Source organism: Pongo pygmaeus, chromosome 6 (assembly GCF_028885625.2).
Source record: "Pongo pygmaeus isolate AG05252 chromosome 6, NHGRI_mPonPyg2-v2.0_pri, whole genome shotgun sequence".
Classification (NCBI taxonomy): Eukaryota; Metazoa; Chordata; class Mammalia; order Primates; family Hominidae; genus Pongo; species Pongo pygmaeus.
In genome coordinates this window covers 114889522-114912821 of record NC_072379.2, presented here as the reverse complement: position 1 = coordinate 114912821, position 23300 = coordinate 114889522, and the positions used below count along the sequence as shown (strand labels likewise).

At 37.4% G+C, this 23300-nt stretch overlaps 2 protein-coding genes across 2 annotated transcripts in view; one reads left to right on the top strand and one right to left on the bottom strand.

Annotated features, from left to right (window-relative positions):
* Positions 1–9347, bottom strand: part of TES (testin LIM domain protein) — a 50949-nt gene extending 41602 nt beyond the window's left edge. The window contains exon 1 of the mRNA XM_054495514.2: positions 8537–9347. Within this exon, the coding sequence (XP_054351489.1) occupies positions 8537–8563 (27 nt within the window). The 5' untranslated portion in view covers positions 8564–9347. The remainder of the gene's footprint in view (positions 1–8536) is intronic.
* Positions 8558–23300, top strand: part of TFEC (transcription factor EC) — a 273116-nt gene continuing 258373 nt past the window's right edge. The window contains exon 1 of the mRNA XM_054495507.1: positions 8558–8857. The gene's annotated coding sequence lies outside the window, so the exon portion shown is untranslated. The remainder of the gene's footprint in view (positions 8858–23300) is intronic.

Here is a 23300-nt window from a genome sequence, read left to right as displayed (position 1 = left end):
TACTTCTGCTTCTGAGACTTCATAACAGTTGTTTGTATTTCTATTATTGCTGTGCTACTCAAAGTGGCATTTCGCAAACTGTTAAGTCACTAGCCTGTGATGAGATAGGCAGAGAAACTGACAGTAGGCAATTAGGAGCTACTATATACTTCAAGTAATTTTGTGTCTCTTGCATTTAATAATTTTTTAAATTGGCCCTGTATTTGTCTTTTGTTTTAGTAATAAATTTTTATTGTATTTTTAAAAATATCAGCCAATGATAAATTTTTGTTTATAAAAAGGTTCCTTATCCCAGATAAGAAAAACATTGTATTATAGCACTTATGTCATTCTATCCAGCACTGTAGTTAACTTACACATCTGTCTTGCTCACTCATCTTTCTTCCTTCCTTCTCTTTAAAAAAATGCTAGATGACGAGTTGGTGGGTGCAGCGCACCAGCATGGCACATGTATACATATGTAACTTACCTGCACATTGCGCACATGTACCATAAAACCTAAAGTATAATAATAATAATAATAATAATAACTATAAAAGAAAAAAAAATCTATCAAAGCTGACATCGGTATTTTGCTCAAGAGGTGATACTGATAGATATGGAGTTTAGAGTCTGTCGTTTTAAATCTAAACTGCACTTTTAATATTCTCTACAAAAAAAAGGGTAACTTTTTTTAACCCCCATTTATTTTTATTGTAGGCCAGTATCTCATAAAGGAAAAATCAGATCCTTGATCCTTACTTTATGACTCATTCTGTTAAGACTATCACGTTATGCTCATATAAAAACAAAAATCCACCTAACATCTACATGGTCATTTTTCAATGAAACATGATATCACTTTATCATCAAACAAAGCAAGGGAAAAGTTCACTGTGGCTAGAAATGCGTTAATGGACTCCTTATCAAGGCATTTCTGCTGGGCTGAAAGCCCATCTTTTCTGCTGGGCTCGCTGCTCAGATAAGCTATGCAATGAACACCCTGAAACTCCTGTTTACAGCTTTTCACAGTGGCCAGAATGTCACAGTGATAAACACAAGCTGAATCACTCATGGTTTGAGGATAATTCAGCATTTCAGATTAAGCATATTTACAGAGTAGGAACTTTGCTGTCATTCAACAGATGAGATCTCAGCAATCCCCACTAGGCTGGTTTCTAATAAGGCTCTCCCACTTTAAGCCATGCTCAAATCTGAGCCAACTCCCCACCATTCTAACAGACTAAGGAACAGAGAAATTGGCAATTCTAAACTATGCTCTTTTACTTTTTGAATTTGACCAAAATAAATACAGTGATACTTAGAAAATTATGGTCATGCATATCCTTATCGCTCTAATTCCCCATTATCTAACCAGAATGTTAGGTAGACAGGGCACTTAGAACAGAAAATTGACAAAACCATGCTAAATGGCAGCTCTTTTGTAGGAGTCAAAAGATTGTAGTTGGGCAGTTGAAAAGCATAACCTCTAAATTTAATCCTCTAATAGTGCTTGAGGCAAATTTTAAAAATGGATATTTACTCAAAGAACAGTGGTGAAGTTATGAATTACCAAATTATTTTTCTTTAAAATCCTGAAAATCTGTGGTTTTGAAATGTTTTTGATTAGTCTTTTGTTTCCTTATCTTCCTCTCCTAGAAAAAGTTGATTTCATAATTAATAATATAATTTCCCTGGATACCACCACCTTGTAAAAAGTAAAATAATTTCCTGCATATTAATGATTTAATAAATAATTCTTTTAAAATCATAATTTTGGTTACCATGGCAATAGTTACCAAACAAAAATTAGCTATGACTGCAAACAGGAAATCCAAGAATGACTCTTTCGTAAGGCATTTGTAGTCAGGGAGAAGACTTATAGTTTGTGTATATTATAGGTGTAAGTCTATTTGTATAGCTTTATGCATTCATAATCTTTTTCACATTCTAATACATAAAAGCTGCTTTCTCATTTTCCCATCTTTTACATTTGCCATTACTTAAAACAAATGAAATAAGAATCCCTAATTACAAAGTTTGCAAAAGCAAGAATCAACCCCAGGGATCACCATCAAAATTGCTCACTGTCTGTGTTAGAAATGTAGTGTACTGCTAACCTATCAAGAGTTCACTGACGGGTATAATCCCAGTTGTGCTTACTTACAATATTTACATTGCTCTATCATCACTTGCAATAGCATAATTCTATGATACAAGCTTAAGTTCAGTGTCATTCTTGTTCACTACTATAACCCCAGAGTCTAGAATAGTGCATGGTATGTAAAAAAGCACTCATATAGTTTTTTTTTTTAATCTTTTTAAATTATTTTAACAGCCTTATTTTGAGAGAGATGACTTTTAAAGAAAATAAATGCTCCATTATTTTTCATTTTCCCATAATTAAATACCAAGGTAAATAATACATCACTCCTAGACTTATGGGACCCACACTATTACAGCCTTCAGAGCCTTATTTATTAGGTTAATTAATTAAACTTAACCTAATATCTTCAAGTACCTCCACAAATATTATGAAAATTAAGTAGAAACAAGTTGAAAATAGCTAAGATTTGTGGAAAAAAATTATTTGGTTCAATCTATAGGTTCTTCATGGAATTCACTAACATTTAAACTATGCCATCTCCTTCATGTATACATTTATACATATATTTATATGTTCTTCATTTGTGTGATTTTAAAGCACTGTGGAACATTACACGTGGTAGACTACTGATATTATTTCCCATGATCAAAGAGTCACAGGACTTGGAGAAACCTCAGAAATCATCTGGTTCCCCTACTGATTTTTATATAAATAGAAATTGATAGCCAAAGTGGTTAATATCACAAAAAATAGTGGACTCGGATCTACCAACTCTCAGCTTAGGGTAATTTTAAATATATTATATTGTATTAAATATATTATACTGATAAATGGAAGTGAAAAAATGGAAATGGAAGACCTTTCCATACACTATAGATGTTTATATATACTGGAGACTTACTGACCTTTCCTAATTTCTAAACACACTTTGGTGATTGGTATGTGAAAAAGGTATATACACATTAGCATGGGGCCAACTTGTATTCCTTCTTCTAGTTCTCAGAAAAAGAACACAGGAAGTAGCTTCCATGTTACCAATTTATCACTCTCTTTCCACTAAGAAAGCCCCTCTTCGTAACTCGTGTTGCACACTGATGGGCTATGATGTTGATCCCATGCTCACAATGCTGGATGTCACTCTGGAGCTCCATGAGAGCCTCATGAAATATCTGATCATTTTGGTGTTTCCCACAGCTTCTCAGCTTCATAAGAAATGTTTTTGCATGAAGAATGGGAAATTAAAACAAAAAAATAGTTCTCCCAATATTAAGAGGTTTTTTGTTTGTTTGTTTGTTTTTTGTTTCTTTTTAGCTGCTCCATTCTTAGCTGTCTGGTCTGCCACTCCAGAGGCACTCTGAACACTTTGCTACTAGGGAAAAGAGGTTTAGCCTACTGATGCTATGTGTAAGGCTTTCTCTCAACTGCAGAGCTCAATAGGAGAAAAGACCATGAGCATCCCTTTATAGTTCCAGATGCCACTGGTTAAACTTAACAAAACAAAGGGCCAAATACAGGGTCACTGTTACCTAGGGCCATTTTACATAGTTAGGAGACAGCATTACCACTGGCTCACACCAAAAGTCAGGAAGTTGGGAGAATCTTAGAAGATAAGGTACAGAATATTATTGGAGTTTATGCTATTTCTTTGACTGTAGAAGTTTCCCAGAAATTCCTTTTCACAATACTTTTACTTTTCGTATACTTTGCCTCTGCCCAAAGAATGTCAATGGCAAGTTACATTAAGGGAATACACACAACATGGACAAAGTAGAAACAAAATATAGAAAACTAGTAGGATGGTGATTTTATTGGAATATAAACCACTTCCTCAAATATAATTCCTTTAAAAAATGAAAGTGTTGAAATGTACCTTATTTTATTTCTCTTTTTATAACAGTTATCATTCCACATATATTTAGTGAGCAAGATGAAGAATACAAGACTCGGCCTAGCTGGCATGATGGAAGGAGAACGGATTCTTCAGATTATGGTTCAAGTTCACAGTAAAGTTCTCTATAGTAAGGTTTCAGATTACGCTATCTAAACTTTAGTTTCTTCATCCTGAGAATGGGGCTAAGGCCTACTTCCTAAGGTTGCTTTGAACAGCAAACAAAATAACCACGTAAGTGTAACAGGATATGGATTCATCTCTCAAGAAGTTTGTAAGCAAGATAAGAAGGTGAAACATACAACAGATAAGTATAATCCAGAGGTGGAGAGTGATTAGTGTCCTAAGTGTTACCAATAACATGTTTTGGGAATTCAGGAGAAAAGGAGAAAATATTTTTCATATAGGTGGCAGCATGGAGAAAGATTTCCTAGAGGAGTGTGCAGTGTGAGGGGTGGTCCTTGAAGGATGGAAAAAATTTAGAACTGTAGATGGAGTATGGGCATGCACAAGCAAAGCCATGGGGTGAGTTGATGGGGCATAGGTAATAGCCAGTAGAGATATAAATTCCTATTTCTACTTCATAGGACAGCATAAAGGAACAGAATCAATAGAAAACCTACTATAGATTTTTTCTCCAACCAATATTCAGGACAATTAAGAGAAAGGGACTTTTCATATTCTACCAATGTAATGAATCACACCATGGGTTAGAATAGTTTTATAAAAGCCCAGCCGAGGACCACTCATTTTCTTCTGCACTTGTTCTGAGAGGCAGAACACCTCTAAAGCAAAGCCCTGGATGTGCCTTGCCCTACCTTTACCCTTAGCCTTGCCAATGATTCTTGTAGCAAGAATGGCTTCAAACCTTGAATCCAATTGTAGATTTGAGCATCCAGGTCACCATATATTGCCTTTTCCACTTCAACCAGGGGCTACCTAAGGCAAATAACTCATTCTAATTTCCAATGGAAATAATCTTTGTAGTTTAGTCCTTTTTTAAATAGTATTCATTTGGTTTCACCATGCTTTTTTGGCTAATGACAAAGGTTTTGAAAACAAGTTTGGATACAGAGAAAGGGGATTTTTAGTAACATGTAATCTTTAAAATGCATCATATTTTTAAAAAGTAAAATTAAATAAGAGGCTTAAGAAAAGTATGCAAAATATTAGGATTAATCAAAATAAAGGGGTTAGAGAGGAGAGAAAAAATGAACACGGTAAAATGAAAGCCCTGCAGCAATTCCAGGCAGTAAAAGGGAAATTATTGTAGTTCTCTTTCTCTGTTGGTATGTTCTTAATTGAAAAAAAATAATTCTCATGGGAGAGTAACACAGAAAGGAAAGAGGAAAACAGCTGGCTGCTGGCCATGATTTACCATTCACGGCAAAATGAGACTGTTTCTGCTTCTCAAAGTCCACTGTTTTTCCCAAGCAGACATGGACCATAATGACACAAAGCCAATTAAGATGATACTTAAAAAATAAGAAAGAGGTCTAGATGTGTAACTCAGAAGACAGGGCAAGGACATAGAATCAAATTCTGTTCTAAAGTATTATTAAAACAAAAACTTTGTATAACCAAACTAGCTCCCACATCCTAGCAACAGCTAGTTTACTTCAAACAAAACAAAATATAGCAAAATCTAATTATAAAAACCCCTTGTCTTTGTGATGGTGGGTTTTAACTGGTAATTAATCCCAATTCGTACAACTGATGTGGACGAGCTTTCCTTTTCCAAACCAAGAATTTTATAATAGTATCATCTATCTCAATCACTGTTTAATAAAGACAGTCCTCTTTAATTCTTTTTACATGAAATGTTAATGTGGAACAATGATGCTTTTCATCTGTCTGGAAGAAATTCCTCATGAAATCAACAATGTAAAAGTTTTAGAAGGAAAAAATGTCATACATCTTAAAACAGAAGTCATATTAGTTGTATTTAAATGGTTGTATCTTTGTTCCAACTTTTAATCTTCCTTTTCTCCAGGTACATTCAAACTATAAATTTTCCTGAATAACTGAGTCAAAAAGAAAGGAGGCTTGAAAACTAGGTACCAAAATAGGGTGAGGACTCTGCTGGTAAATCAGATAGTCTTGTAATATTTCCTTCTTTGGATGTGTTAGAAAACAACTGCTAAAAGGAACATAAATTTCTTTTTGAGAGTATGGCTAAGGTTGTGAAATACATTCCTGAGATTTCCAAACTTTTGTACTGGGAAACTTTTTGTTAGAATATCAAGTCTATTAAGGGACTCACAAATTGGAGTCAAACAGGACATCTTTGCGGTTTTTTAATAGCTTCCAATTTACCAGTTGAGGATTCTAAGAATCATCAGTGAAGACAACGTAGTGAAACAGGGATTTGTTATATCATGGGATTCTCTCTAAAACCTTTAATTTATGGAATTCTTTCTGGGGTGGTAGAGGCAGAGAAGAGGATTAGAGAAAGTTAAGATTCTTGGTTGAAAATATAACTTTTAAAAGTAAAGTGGGGGATAAACGAGGAAAATTACACCATATGTCAAGGGCATTACTTCATAATCCACATTTTCAAACTCTAAGGAAATGTTTATAAACAACGTCTGGATTTTTCCTTTGCAAGCACATACAATTTTTAACTTTGAACTTTTTCCCCCAGAATTACTCCTTGTCTCAAAAAGTTTCAAAAATGTCTTTGATTTTTCTCCCCCTATTAAACAGACTTTATTTTTTAAAGCATTTTTTAGCTTCACAGCAAAATTGAGCAGAAAATTCGAAGTTCCTATGTACCTCCCCCATGCCTTCCTGTCTCCAGCAGCCTCCCGGACTACCAACATCCCATATTAGTGTAGTACATTTGTTACAAGTGATGAAACACATTGACACATCATTATCCTCAACATACATAGTTTACATTAGGGTTTACTCTTGGTGTTCTACATTCTATGAATTTTGATTAATGTATAATTACATGTATCCGCCATTTTATAGTATCATACAGAATAGTGTCATTACCCTAAAAATCCTGTGCTTCACCTGTTCATCCTCGCCAGCCCAAAATATGTTTACTTTTGCAAAGTTGTCTTCAAATAAATACTTAAAAGCAAGGACAAGACCCCCCAAGTTTTAGACAAGTACTAAATTAAGTAGCTCTTACCCACTTGAAAACTAAATGAGTGTAGTATTCATCAACAGAAAGCTAAGCGGGCAAAATGCTTTCCCCGCTTTTCCCCCATGACAAGCAAGATTAACCAAAAATATTACAGTTATTTAAAAGAAAGAAAGAAACCAAATGGGAAGAGAATAGGGTGCAATCACGCTACTATTAACAATTCATGTTTTTCTGTTCTTAGATACCTTTTTGAGTGCTTGAGAATTTTAGTCGTAAGGAATGAAAACAACTGTTTTCTCATTTCAAGTTTTTGTTGGTCAACAGCTCCCTAACCGAAAACTCTGCAGACCTAACCCAATATTTTGAATCCATTTTCAAAAATCCAGTTCTGGGCATAAAATAGAATTAATGCTCAAGTCAAAAACTGTGTTTAGAAGATAAAATAAGAATATTAGGAACCATGAGTACGAGAAAAACAAAAACTGTTTTCTGTATTTTTCCTTTCGTCTCTCTGCAAAACTTCTCTATTTGATAAGGGACAGCTAGCTTAAATTTACCACAAAGTAAAATATGAGCAAATCCCCTGGAACGAGGAGAACTTTCGCACAGGGCAATTCACTCGAATGTGACATCAGCATTCCTTCTGAGTCATAGTCTGGTCCCCACCCTTTTCTTCCAGGCGACACCAGGCTCCGCACAACCCGGGAGTGGCTCAGGTAGGGCCGTCGGTTCCAATGCCTGCGAGGCAGCAGCCAAGCTGGAAATGTCTCCCTGCGCTGAGACGCTGGTGACAACCGCCCTTTGGGACTACCTGCCAAACAGAGAGAATGCGCTCTTTGACAGATAATTCCCTAAGACGGAGGCAGTGCCTCGGTCGGTAGACAAGCAATGAATGACCAAAAAAAAAAAAAAAAAAAATTCACATTAGAAGTTATCACCAGCACGGGTGCGAACGCAGTGCATTAAATCAACACTCATTTTAGAGCGCCCCAGGCAGCCCAGCTGGAAGGGAGGAGGTCAGAGCTGTCAAAGCACAGCAGAGCCCCAAACCACAAAGGCTTAATGAAGTTGAACTTCCTGAGCCAGGAAGTGTCACGGTCTCGCTCGCACTCGCCCTAAGCTCGTCCTTTCCTTTTGAGGAAGCGCAAGCAGAGCTGAAACATCTTAAGTAAAGTTTCCAACACCTCCAACCACTGGGACTCCGTGAGATAGCAGAGAAGAGTCCCGCACCCGCCCTCACTCGCGCTTCCAATTCTGTTGCTCCCGAGTTTGGGGAGTTGGCGGGGCCGCCGAGCACCTCCTCTACCCAAGGGGCCGGGTCCCTGGGCCCGGGGCACCGCAGACCCAGAGCCGGGCTCACGCTGGGCGGCCCGTGAGCCCCACCCGCCTCGGCACCTCCGGCCGCTGCGCACCGCGCGACCCGCGCAGGTGAAGCAGCCGCCGCCCGCCACGAGCGCCCCCCTACCTTCTTCACTTTGTTTTCCAGGTCCATGTTTATGCGTCCTATGGGTCCCCTCCTTCTCCTATCCGGGATCCCACGGCCGGGCTCAGCTGGCCTCCGGCTCCGCTGCGGACACGGGGAACCTGCGGAACTCCCGCGCCGCCGCTAAGCAGCCACTCGCCCGACGCCGTCGAACTTCCGCCGCCCAGTCCGCCGCAGCCGGCCTGCGGCAGGGACCCGGGAACAAAGAGGGCCGGGCAGCCAATGGCAGCCGGGCAGCTCCGGGCCGCCGCCAATCACCGAGCGCCGCACGCACCTTCGCGGCCCGAGCGCGGCGCTGGCAAGGTGAGGGGCGGGGCCGCGTCCTGGGCGGCGCCCTGCGGGGCAAGCTCGGTGACCCTGACCTGGTCTCCAGAGGATTCTCAGGGCGTCCACGGGCTAGCTTCTAAAGAGCTGGGATCCAGCCTCCCTCTAGCTGAAGATGGAGAAGAACTTTTTCCATTTTGGCAGTTTGTACCTGTGTTTGCCCAGGACTTTTTATTTGGGTCAAGGGGAATAGTTATCCCAATACTAACTTCTCAGTTTATTTTCAGGGCAAAGAGAGAAAAAAAAAAAAAAGAGAGAGAGAGAGATTGTAGGGTCGTTAGGGATTCCTGTGATGGACGTTGGGCACTAAATTCAATATTGCGTTGTGGAGATACCCTTTCCTCAATTGCTTTTTTCCACAATCCCAGATACTGTCAAGAAACCGTATCTTACATCCCTAAAGTCAGTGAAGATTCTTAGATTGTTTTCTGAGCATTGGGTTGTTCAAAAGTAAAGATGATGTGAATCACTTCAGAAACAGGTTGTGTCATTCCTTTGGAAGCAGAGGGTTGCCCTTTGTCTCTGTGTGAGATGGTGCTAGGCCTATCATGTGCTCAGGCTTTGATGAAGCAGAGTCATCACACTGGTGCACCAGAGCTGAATTCATTTCATGCCCTAATTCAGGAGCAATTGCATCTAATACCATCAGATTGGTGGGTCTGGAAGGGAGCCTAAAGATTACTTAGTCTAGCTTCCTCACTTTGCAGGGAACTGAGGACTCCAGAGGTGCAGGGACCTGCCTAATGTCTTAGCCTGTTGGGGACAGAGGCATTGCTCATAAACCTAAACAACTTCTCAAAGATGTTTGGGGCTGGAAGCACAGCATGTTGACTAAGGAAAAAGAGCGGTCAATTCTCTTCAATTTGTGGTTATGGCGAAAAATAACATTGCCCAGACAGCAGGTGACCTAACTTGGCACCTACTTTTAAAAATAACAAAACAATATAAAACAAACAAACAAAAATTCCCCAATAATGCAGATATTCAGGTCCAGATGTATGTCTACCTTGCCTCGAGAAATTTGGTAGCTAAAAATATCCAAAATTCATTTTAGCCAATACTTGCAACTCTGCTTACTTGATTATTTGTTAACACAGGGCATTGATTTATAATGTGCATGTTTCCTTTATCCTATTAAGAATTAAAACTGAAATTACCAAAATGAGTTATGCATTTTTCTTTTCAGCTGATGTAAAACTTTTCTGTGTCATTTTCCCAAACCACCTTGAAAGGTGTGGGCCCCTGCAAAGTCTGCCGGTTGTAGGTGTACAGAATCATGAGGTCTAGCTATGACAAGGCAATTTTGTTTCTTTCAGAGAGCTTAACAGATGGAAAATGTCCAGTAAAGCAATTTAAATAAGGCATCAAACAAATGTTGTAACATAAATTTTGGACCCTTATTTCATGAGGTTGCAGAGATGACACTAAGAAAACCATCTGGAAACTTTTTTTTTAACTGTCAACTTCTGCCTTTCTCCCATTCTTCCCTCCCAACCCTCTCAGCATTACATTGTGTGTGTGTATCATTGGCAAGGATGGAAATAGAAATTCAGTGAGTTTTATCTGGAATTATCACTGTGCCAATTATATAAAAGTAATTATAGATTATGTATAAATTATAAAAATAAAATTGAGGTAGATAAGTGTTCAGAGAATTAAATTGCAAGTTTTTGTTCAGTTATTCAGGTGTTAAGCTACAGATATTAAGGAGGTAGAACTGGCATGGTTTGATGAGTACACGTAGTTGATGACAGTGGAATGAATATAAGATGGCACACATTTGTATCTTGATCATCTCTATGGATAGCTCAGAAAGAGAGAAAATATAGGATGATGGCCAGGGTTTTGTTCATTTGTGCATTCTTTGGGGCTGGTGGTGGACATAAAGGATACAACTTTTAATATATTGAGTTTGAGCCTGAGACGTTGAAATGAAGCATCCAAATATATATCTTGAAACCCAGACTAGAATGCTTAGGAGTTCACATCCTACATAAATAAATAATTAAAGGCCAAGAAGTGAGATGAGCCTCGGAGACAGTAAAATAAAAGAGAAGAATATCAAAGACACCAAGTGAGCAAGGCTGAGCAAGAGAAACATAAAAGAGATAAGGGCTAGATTAAGGGTAAGAAAAAAATTAGGAGTCAAATCCCTAAAAGCAAGAAAGGAAATTGAAGAAGAAATTAGTTAACAATGTCAAATTGTAGAAAAGGGTCAAATGCCCTTCAGATTTAACAAAAAGGAGATCATTGGTGACTTTGGAAAGTGCATTTTTGGTGTAGTTGTGGGGAAACATATTACTTTATAATTTTATCTCCCTTTGTTTCTACCAGAGTGCTTTAGTCAATGTTGGACTTGACTTTTCCACAGAACTATGGAAACATCAGCCAAATAAATGCCCAATTCTGCTGTTTCAATCAAGTGGAGAGGAAATCAATATACTATACTGGATAATACTAAGGAATGTTCTTAAGATCTTTATCCTTAGAAAAGTAAATAAAAATACTAGATTTTACACATGTGTGCAGGCACACACAGAGAGAGAGAGAGAGACAGAGACAGAGACAGAGGAGAGAGAGAGAGAGACCGAAGTTCTCTGAATAGGCCAAACAAAATATTTATTCAGGTTAAATTCAGTTTCCCGATGAGGGAAATGTGTTAAACATTTATGTACCCTTCATCATAACGATCACTGGAGAGATGTAAAAATACATAAGACATTCCCTTTGTTCTTAAGCAGTTTACAGATTAGTATGGGAGTAGCAGGTGTGTAAGAGTAATGCAATGTTATAGGTAGAGGGAAGCACATGTGAGAGTTAGGGAGAAGGTGGTATTGGGATTTGTAAAATCTTTAGAAAAGAGTAACCTTGGCTTAGTCTTGGAAGATGAATAAGTGTCTTAGTTAAAACTCTTGATTGCAAGTTATATTAGGCCGTTCTTGCACTGCTATAAAGAAATACCTGAGACTGGGTAATTTATAAAGAAAAGAGGTTTAATTAGCTCATAGTTCTACAGGCTGTACAGGAAGCATACCTTCTGCATTGGCTTCTGGGGAGGCCTCAGGAAGCTTACAATCATGGCAGAAGGCAAAGTGGGAGCAAGCACTTCACATGGTAAAAGCAGGAGCAAGAGAGAGAGAATGTGTGTGGGGGGAGGATGAGGTGTGCCACACAATTTTAAATGACCAGCTCCCCTATGAACTCAGAGAGAATGCTCATTTATCACCAAAGGGATGGCCCAAGCCACTCATGATCCAAACACCTCCCATTGGGCCCTACCTCCAGCATTAGGGATTACAATTCAACATAAGATTTGGGCGGGGACAAATATACAAACCATATCACAAGTAATAGTAACCCTTGAGCTAGTTTACTTTTAAAAAGGTGGCATTTTATTTTAAGGATACAGAGGCATGTTGCAAAACTCAAGGGCCAGATGCATCTGCGACTAGACCAGGCACTTGCCAACATCTGGAACAAGGAATCTACTCCTTCACTGGGGTTATGTGGTCTCTCATCTTGCTGCTTGGCCTCCATCAGCTTTAGTTCTTTCTCTTTGAAGACTCTGTTTTCCTGCACACATGGGCAACCAGTAAAGGCAGTCTCAGCTCATTAATTGACATCACCTTAGTTCAAGCAAAATACCCAGTTTGGGATTTCAACCCCTCTAACAAAAAGACTTTAAATAGCCCAGCTTGGATAAGCTTAGACTTCTGATTCAATTAGCTGAAGCTGGTGCCAGTTGAGAGACACAAAGGACAACACATAGACTAAAGCCCAAACTTATAGGTAGGACAAATCTCACAGAGAGGGAGTAATAAGAGTTTTCCAAATGCCTCCAAAGTTATCTATCTCTGTTTCAGATGTTATAAGGAAATTAGCAAAGGAAGAGTCTTAGTAAGTACAAGCAGAAGAGTCTTCTTTCTGTCGATATTGGAGAACTTTTTCCCTTGACTTTTATTATAGGTTTGGGAGTACATGTGCAGGTTTGTTACATGATTAAATTGCATGTTGCTGGGGTTTGGTTTACAAATGATTTCATCAGCCAGGTAGTGAGCATAGTACTCAATTGATACCTTTTTGACCCTCACCCTCCTCCCACCCTCTACCCTCAAGTAGGCACCATTGTCTATTGTTCCCTTCTATGTGTTCTGGTGTACTCAATGTTTCTAAACATTTCAAAAACTATTTAAATTACAGAAACCCCACTTGGGCAAAAAGTTGTAGATGTTTATTTTATTGCTAGGAATGGGGGTAGATAATGAATGGGACAAGTCTAAAGAATGGAATATTAATCAGGAGATTCTAGTTATAGCCCACAAGAAATATGATGAGGGCCAAAGTAAAGCAGTAGCAATGACTGTGGAGAGTTAGAAGGATTTATCAATGATATTAAAGAGGTACAAAATATTGGACTTGACTGATTCTTGAAAAGAGAGAGGATAAGGAATCCTTAGGATTCTATTTTCTATCTCTTAGGAATCTATTTTGGGTGACCAATTTGGTGGATATAACACACAGCTTAAGGTAGGAAACAAAAGAGGAGAAGAAAATTTGATTGAGAAAGATAATGGGTTTTGTTTTGTGTGTATTGATTTGGCAAGGCCAATAGGATATGAGTCTGGTGGACAAAAGAAACATCAGGGCTGAAGATACAGATGATGCTACATACACAAGTACACATATAAACATATATACATATACACACATAAATACACATACAGAGTAAACACTACATATGCCAGGGAAAATAATTATTGAAAACTTTTCTATACTAGATGAGGTAAACATTTCAAGATGAAAATGATACACCTGTCTCGTCAATTATTAATGTGGTCCCAGGAGGCCTCTTTAGAGATGTTAATCATTTATTAACACCTGTCATAGGAACCCCTTTGTGAGCCTGACACAGCTATTATTCCTCATTAGCAGGTTGTATAAGATTACAGGTTGTTCTCTAGGGATATTTTTTAAAGAAAATAGGTGCCAATGTAGCTTAGAGCAAACTAATATCCCATAACTTTTTTAATTGACCAAAAATTGGGGATTGGCTAAGTAAATAATGGATGAGCCACATGACAGATTTAGCATAGTTACTGATCAATGATACTTAGGAATGTTTGTAATGGAAAACAATTATGATGTTATAGGAACAGAATATAATATGGAATTGTATATACAGTATGCTCACAGCTATACAAAAATACCATGCATAGAAAAAGAACATGAGGGAAATACACTAAAATGTCACCAGCAGTTTGCCTTTGAATGGTGGATCCATGGGGATTTCTTTCCTTCTTTTAAAAATATTCCATGATTAGTATGACTATTTTAAATGGAAAAACCTTATTTAAAAATACATTATTTCAAACATTTTAGGGGGACAGAGCAGTGTCTGTGTAATTTTCAATCTCTACGAAAACCTACATTAAAAAATAAACAAACAAACAAAAACCAGATCCACTAATTAGCAAAACCAAATGCCCAGGGATAAACTTTACAATAAAACTCGGTAACAAGGTACCTTCATAAACCCCAGAACACAAGAGGTGAGGGCAAACCACCGAAAGCCACAAGACATATATGCATAAAAGATTATGTTTTAAGGAGGGAAGAAAATAATGGAATGGTGTCTGATGGATGGAAGAACTAGAATGCTCTCCTCCAATTATTTATTGTGAAGCATTTCAGGCCAATTTTATAATAGCAGCTGGAAAAGTAAAAAGGATCAAAGGGAGGGAATGAAGTCATCTAGCCCTTGTGTTATGTCAAAGCTGACCCTCCAGGACTCTCTTCTAGGACAAGTTTCCACAATCAGAAATTGCTTAGAGAGAAATCAAAAGTGAGCAGGATGGGGCAGTAGAGGCAATGGAAAGAAGTCTAGAAGGGCGCCATCCAATTTGGTAGCCACTAACTGCACATGGTTATTTCAATTTTAATTAATTTTATTTAAGTTTTAATTAGCTAAAATTAATTAAAATTTAAAATTTGGCTTCTCAGTCACACTGGCTATGCTTCAAATGTTCAACAGCCAGAGAGGGGAGCAGTATCAGGAAATCTCAAAAGTACTGTTGTATTTTTTATTTATTTTTATTTTTAGCACTTTATAAAAACAAGGAGGCCACGCACAGTGGCTCACGCCTGTAATCCGAACACTCTGGGAGGCCGAGGCGGGAGGATAACCTGAGGTCAGGAGTTCAAGACCAGCCTGACCAATGTGGTGAAACCCCGTCTCTACTCAAAATACAAAATTAGCCAGGCATGGTGGTGCATGTCTGTAATCCCAGCTACTCAAAAGGCTGAGACAGGAGAATCATTTGAACCCAGGAGGCAGAGATTGCAGTGAGCCAAAATCGCACCATTATACTCCAGCCTGGGCAACAAGAGCAAAACTCTGTCTCAAATAAATAAATAAAATAAATAAATAAATAAATAAAATAAATAAATAAATAAAATAAAAACAAAGAAAGATGGAGCTCTCTAAGTTGGGCAAGGTTTTCTGAACCTTGCATTATTATAAAAGTTCAGGAAAACTAATACCACATGAAAATGAGCAACAGCAAATTATCAAGATCAAATTCCATACAAAGTTGTCATAACAAAAAAGAAAAAAGGAGCAGCATAACATCACTACAGATAGTGAAAGAGCATCAGAAAAATGTGTCCACAAAACAAAATTATAGGCTATTATTTTAAAACAAGCTAAACGGCATTAACAAGATAATATATGTAAAGGATCACACAAATCAGAATTAGAAAAACTAAGAAGTGAGGTGAGAGAACTTAGGAAAAAATTAGAAATGAAGAAAACAATATTAACAAAATGAAGACTAAAGTAAAAGAATAAAAGAGCAAAAAACTGATAATGGCTAAGACCAATACAAGGCAAAACAGAAGAAGAATATTTTAAAAAGAAATAGTCTAGAGAAAGTAATAAGTATTGAAAATAGACTAAAAAGATGAAACACAAGGATGATAGGAATCCCTGAAGAAGAAAACCAAACCAAAGGAAAAAAACAAATACTAAAAGATATAATTAAAGAAGTATTTCTTGAATTAAAAAAAGATTTAAAACTAGATATTGAAAGATTGCTCTACATACCTGACACTATCAACTCAGAAAAATCAATACCAAAGCATACTCTAGTAAAATTACCAGACTTTGAAGAATGGGGGGAAAAATCCTTTGGGTATTTAGGTTTTTTAAAATGTATGTAACTTAGAAAGAAAATTATATTATCATCTGACATAGTAATCCCTTTAGGTCAGAAAAAAATGGAGAAACAAGATATTTAGGAAAGATACTGTGAGCCAAGGATTTTATGTGAAGTGACTTTCAAGTGTAAAGGACACAGACAAACTTTTATCAACATGCGAGAACTCAAGAAATATTGGTCCCATCAGCCCTTTATGAGGAATCTATAGAGAATGAGCTTCAGACAACCAAAGTTACTGGAGAGATATTGAAATAAGGAGGTGAGTGTTAACTATATAGACGACTCCTATAGGACAAAAACTAAATGAGGAACAAGAAGGAGAGAGTGTAATGTATATTAACCATATGATCTGACGATGTAGATATAATAAAAATAAAATGAGAGGAAAGCATATAAAATTTTAACAGACTTTCAATATTCATATTGGTGGTAATATTAGCATTAGTAATCTGCTGCTATGCATATAATAGGAAGTAAGACAAATGAGTAATCAGGGGATAGTCTAATTTTATCATCCCCTGTCATCTTGACAACCAGGATTTGAGGTGTAGAAGAAAGAAGTTAATCTAAATTCCTAAAACTATAATAGTTTTGAATTTGACTTTCTATTTACTAGCTCTTTCCACAGAGGACTACAATGACTAACTTAGTAGCAAAGAATATCTCTAGAACCCAGATTGTGATCTTGAAATAAAATTTATCACTAAAAGGAACCTAGAACTTCATGGAAAAATTACTGATTCCAGGTCTAAAGCAGAAAATGTGTAAGTTAAGCCTAAAACATGTTGTCATAGAAGAGAACAAGGAGGGTATGAAAAACTACCGGGTTCATGTCAAAAGAAGTTAGAAGCCAGCTCGAAGAGTCTCTTGCTGGCCAAAAATTGGTCAACTTGAGCTTCAATAATGATAACAATTACAGTAAACTAAAACTCATCAAATATCTATAAATTCATAATAATATTTTTAAAACCAGCCATCTTTGGAGAATAATACGGAAGCATTTAACAATCTAAAGAATTAGTAAGTAAAGAGAAAGAATCAAGGATTTATTGTATCTTTTCCATATGAACTGTACCACTGGATAACCAAATACTAGAATGTGCCTCTTTATAGAAGTATTCCAACTAATACATTAAAAATGATAGAATTAGAATATTAGCATTTCAAAACAATGAGTAAAATCAGTATCGCTGACTGCTGCCATCATAAAACAAGACACAATCTGACATTACATGTCAAACACCTCCCATAGGGCTACCAAAGGGATAACACCTGAATCTGGTCCAATCTTTGTATCCAGCTGCCAATTGGCAGGAAATGCCATAGACAGAAGAACATATTGAACTACTCCAAGAACACCAAATCAGCAAAATCCAGACTGCAGGAAACTCTACAGATCAAATGATCTTGGTTCTTCAATATAAAATTGTAAGGAAAAGAAAGGGATGAAAGGAGTACCTATAGATTAGGAGACTTAAAAAGATATCAATTATTTCAAAATAGGCAAGGATAAAATTAAACCATACTGTCCAGGGATACATGTTTGAATAATGAAATTCTTTAAAAATGCAGGAAGTAATTGGCATTAAAAAAATAAGAAAAATGGTTACTAATGGGGACAGGAGGGGCTTATGATTGAGATGGAGCAAATAGACAAGGTTTCTTGCGTACTCACCAAACTTCACAGAATAAGGAATCCCAGAAAGCTAATGGGGGGTCTCTGTTCTAAACAGAAAAGAATAATAATTCCCAGTTACATCTATTCCTTGTGTTCTTGATACACCAACATGCCTTTTTTTCATTCATACCCGCCCCCAGCTTTGCCAAAATACATCTGTTTCATGTATAAACACAAATTTAACTCTTCCCAGCTCAAATATAACAATTGCATCTAACTCTAAATCCAGGATATCTGGATGATACAAATTAGTCTCAATCAGGTCTATACGTGGTTTATCATGATTCTGTTCAAATGAGCTAAATGATAAACATAACCAACCGCCAACTTAAACAATGTAAAGTGGGTGTATCAGTTTACAAGGGCTGCCATAACAAATTACTACAAACTAGATGGCTTAAAATAACAGAAATTTATTATCTCATGGCTCAGGAAGCTAGAAATCTGAAATCAAGGTATCAGAAGGGCCATGCTCCCTCTGAGGGTTCTAGGAAAGAATTCTCTTTGCCTCTTCCTAGCTTCTAGTGTTTGCTGGCAATCCTTGGCATTCCTTGGCTTGCCTTTCCTGCTTGGACATTTTCTTTTGAAACCCAGTCTAGAAGCCTAGCTAGAGAGGAACTGATGCCCCAGCTGACAGCCCACACCAACTTGCTGAGGAAGTGCCCCAGCTGGGCCATTTCAGCTGATGTTTTATGCAGCAGAGACAAGGTATCCTTGCCGTCTTTCCCGCCTAAACTGCAGATTTACGAGCAAAATTAATAGCTTGGGTTGTTTAAATCTACTAAGTTTTGACGTATTTTGTTATACAACAACAGACAATCCATTTCTGGCATCATGCAAAGCAGTGGTTCTCAACTGGGGTAGCTGCAATACTCCAATTTTGTCTTGTTCTTCACATGACCATCTTCTCTGTATGTTTGTCTGTGTCTGAATCTCCCTCTCCTTTCTCTTATAAAAACGCTAGTCATTGGATTTAGGGCCCACCCTAGTTCAAGATGACCTCTTAACTAATTCTATCTGCAAAGATCCCATTTGCAAATAAAGTCACATTCTGAAGTTCTGGGCATATATGAATTTTGGGGGAATTTAACCCACTACAAATAAATTTGCTTCTGTTTGGGGAAACAAAAGCAAGGTAGCAACAGTAAAACTTCTTGGTAAAAAACGAAAGCAATCTGTTCTGTTCCACACTGTTTCACAGCAAATATTATATCATGCAGAACTGAGAACATAAGAGCTAACTTTCTTAAGGGTGGAGTTAGGTTCTTGGTCTTCCATTTTGTATGCACTGAATTCTTACTACTGAGATGCCCTTCCTTATCCATTGTCCCCTGTGATGACCTTCCAGAGAGGCATTGTTTGAAATTTTCCTTCTGGAGAGTAGTCCTATCCTAACAACTGTCCTATCCTATCCTGTCCTTTGGGTATTTGGGATTTGGGGGATGCCATAATACAATGAGATATAGGCTACTTTTGCCAGGCTTGAGATTTACTTAACATTTGCCTTTCATTTTTATTTCAAGGGAACTTTTAAATAAGTATTCCTCAACCATGATACTAATGATAATTTGGATCAGATAATCTTTGTTGTAGGGAGCTGTCCTGTGTATTGTAGAATGTATGATAGCATTCTGGGCCTCAACTCACGAAAGGCCACTAGCATCCCACTCCAGGTATGACAGCCAAAAATACCTCCAGACATTGCCAAATGTCTTCTGGAGAGCAAACTCATCCTCAGTTGAGAACCACTGCTATACATGATGACAGAAATGGATCATCTGTTGTTGTGTTAAAAAAAAAAAAACAAAACCTCAAAACTTAGTTGATTAAAAAAAAAACCCTAATCATTAATTTTGCTCAAAAATCTGCAGTTTGGGCAGGAAAGGTAAGGATATCTTTTCTCTGCTGAATACAACATCAGCTGAGATGGCCCAAATGGGACAATTCATTGGCAAGTTAGTGCTGGCTGTCAGCTGGGGCATCAGTTCCTCTCCAGCTAGGCTTCTATGAGTTGCTTTGGTGTCTTTATGAATGGTGATTGGGTTTCAAAAGAAAATGTTCCAAAAGAGTAAAGTGGAGTCCATGAAATTTTTATGAACTGGCTTTCAAAGTCATGTAGTATTTGTTATTTAAGAAGAGTAGGTGGAATGGGAGGTATAGTTGCAATCTTTTTCGGGAAATATAATGTTTTCCCATCTGCCCTGTGGACACAAAAGCTCACATTCTTTCCATCTGCCTAATAGAATGATTTCATCCTTTAAGATCTTCAAGTCTCCACAGCTTAGTCTGGTACTTGTCATCTGAATCAAGTCTAGGTGTGGTTAATTAGTATAGCTGCTTGAGTACTATTCCTGTTGATCTGAAAAGCTCTGAACTAAAGGGACAAGTCTGTTCTTCACACACACTCAGCATATATTGAGATAGTCCTAGAATATCTGCTATACAAAATCCCTTCAAATACTGGTAAAACAGGAAGCACATAACAGTCACTGTTCCACAGCAGTTCCGAAATCCAGCCAGGGATGTGTTGTCACTTTCTTGACTAGGGCTTATTCTTGCTCTTTAAAGATTGTTTTTCATGGATCTTGCTTTCACCTTCTGGGCTCTTCATTCTGATATCCGAGTCAATCATCTTCTTTTTCCACCAAAAATACTCCATGTTTGCACCTAAGTCATTCTTTCAACCAGCTTCTAGTTTGCAAACTTGGGAATTCAAAGGAACTGCCTGTTCGATGGAGATGTACTGACTCTGTCTGTTGAGTCTGTGCTGTTATAATTACTTAAAAAAATCTTGTGAGTTTCTTATGTATCAACATATAATACATTATATTAGGTCAAAGCTACACCTACAAATCTCTTTGAGATTATTCTTTCCCTATCTTGAGCTCAAACTGTGAAACTTTCATTGGATAACACATTTATTATTCTTATAAATCTTTTCTTTTTAATGTGTAATATCTATGTGGTGCACTCTAAGATACCTAAGGGGCCTTCTGTCTCTGTGAAAGGTTATATATCAGTCACTATGTTATGTATTTCTGAAGTCTTCATAAAGACTCTTAATCACCATCCTGGACTTGATCTTTGCCCAGAAGTCATTTCTTAATTTAAAAAAATTATTTTCCATATGGAAATCCTGGGTATGAGACACAGGTTTACTTTAGAACCCAGGAATTGACAGTCTTTTTTGTCTAATAGTGCATTCTTTAGTTCTTCTCTCGTCTCAAATTTTATCATAGGTGCCCTTTTAATATTCTGCAATCATCAAGTTTTAGGTACATTTTCTATTTTCTACGTTATTGCCGAAAACAATCTTGGCAAACTTTCTGCCAATACATAGCAATTGCTTCCCTTCCTCCAGTTCCTAGTAACATTCACCATACCTTTCTGATAAGCCCTCACTGACAGCCTCCTTCAGGCCTTTTAGCTTTAGCTAATTGTCTCTTACAAATCATTTAAGAGGCAGGGGTGACCAATCTTTTGGCTTCCCTGGGCCACATAGGAAGAAGAAGAATCGTCTTGGCCCACACATAAAACACACTAACACTAATGATAGTTGATGAGACAAAACTTAAAAAAAAAAAAAGCAAAAAAAGTCATAATGTTTTAAGAAAGTTTACAAATTTGTGTTGGGCTGCATTCAAAGCTGTCCTGGGCTGCATGTGGCCTGCGGGCTGTGGGTTGGACAAGCTTGATAAACTTTCAAATGGTATCGCAAGGCACTTTGAGTTTCTGCTCTCTTCTGCCTATAACCAATGCCACATGTTTCAGATTTTCTTTTTGGCAGCACTCCACTACTAGTACCCAAAAGCTGTTGTAGTATTTATTGCTTTGTGACAAACCATTCCAATGTTAGTGGCGTAACAGAGCCATTTTAGTAGGCTTAGAAATTGTATGGGCTAGGAATTAGAACAGAGCACAGTAAGAGTCTTTTTCCATGGTGTATGGGGCTTCAGCTGGAAGTGTTGAAGGCTGGTGATGACTCAGTCATCTAGCTGGAGGCCAGAATCATCTAGAGTTGTCTTTATATATCCGGTTGATACTGGCTGTTGACTAGGACTATCAGTGAGAGTCTCTCTACATGGCCTCAGCATGTGTTTTTTCTTTATGGGCCAGTTGCTCACAGTCTGATAGCTGGGTTCCAGGACTGCATATTCTAGGAGAGCAAGCTGGAAGTATATGGCCTTTTTCTAAACTAGCCTCATAAGTCCTATGGTATTGCTTTCACTAAACTCTCTTGGTTGAGGCAGTCATAAAGGTCCATTCAGGATTCAGGGGACATAGACCATATTATGCAATAGTTAGAGTATCCGTATTACATTGTAAGAATGTGGTATGGGAAATATTTTTGTGTCTAACTTTAGAAGACACAATCTGCTACACTTACCGAGTAAAATATTTGTATCTCTAGCCTGTAACCCTAGTTTTAAATCTCTCAGCAACAGGTTTAAGTCTCTGTCTATTTCTTCTATCCTCAATTTAAAGGCCTGTTTAAATTGAGGTCACTGTCTTAGATAGCCAGAGATAATAGAAAGTTTTATCTTGTACGGGGATTGATTCCAGTTTTCTGTGCTTTGAAATTAGAGTTTTAGAGGATTTAGGCAGGAAGTGCATAGAAGATACATTCATGCACCAAATAATGATGTTTCAGTCAATGACTTCACATAAGGTGGTGGTCCTGTAAGACTGTAATGGAACTGAAAATTCGTACAGCCAAGTGACACTGTAGCCATTATAATGTTATAGTACAACACATAATTCATGTGTTTGTAGTTATGCTGCCAAAACACACCCATTGTGTGGCCAGTTATATAAAATTATAGCCATATAACTATGCACAGTATTTAATACTTGACAATGATAATAAACAACTATGTTACTGGTTTAGGTATTTATAATACTAACAATTTATTATTTTGGTGTGTACTCCTACTTATGAAAAAAGTTAACCATAAAACAACCTCAGGCAGGTGCTTCAGGAGGTATTCCAGAAGAAGGCATTGCTATCATAGGAGATAGAAGCTCCATGCATGTTATTGCCTCTGAAAACCTTCCAGTGGTACAAGATGTGGAGAAGGAAGATGGTGATATTGGTGAAATTGACCCTGTGAATGCCTAGGCTAATGTGTGTGTTTGCATCTTAATTTTTAATTAAAAAGGGTCAAAAAGTAAAAAAAAAAAAAAAAGAAGAAATCCAAAAAGCTTATAGAATAAAGATATAAGAAAGAAAATATTTTTGTACAGCTGCACAATGTATTTGTGTTTTAAGCTAAGTGCTATTACAAAAGAGTTAAAAAGTATGTTTAAAAGTTTACAAAATTTATGAAGTAAAAAAGTCACAGTAAGCCAAGGCTAATTTATTATTGAAGAAATAAAACTACTTTAAATTTTTTGTAGCCTAAGTGTACAGTGTTTATAAAATCTACAGTGGTGTGCAGTATTGTCCTAGGCCCTCATCTTCATTCACCACTCACTCACTCACCCAGAGCAACTTCCAGTCCTGCAAGATCCATTCATAGTAAGTGCC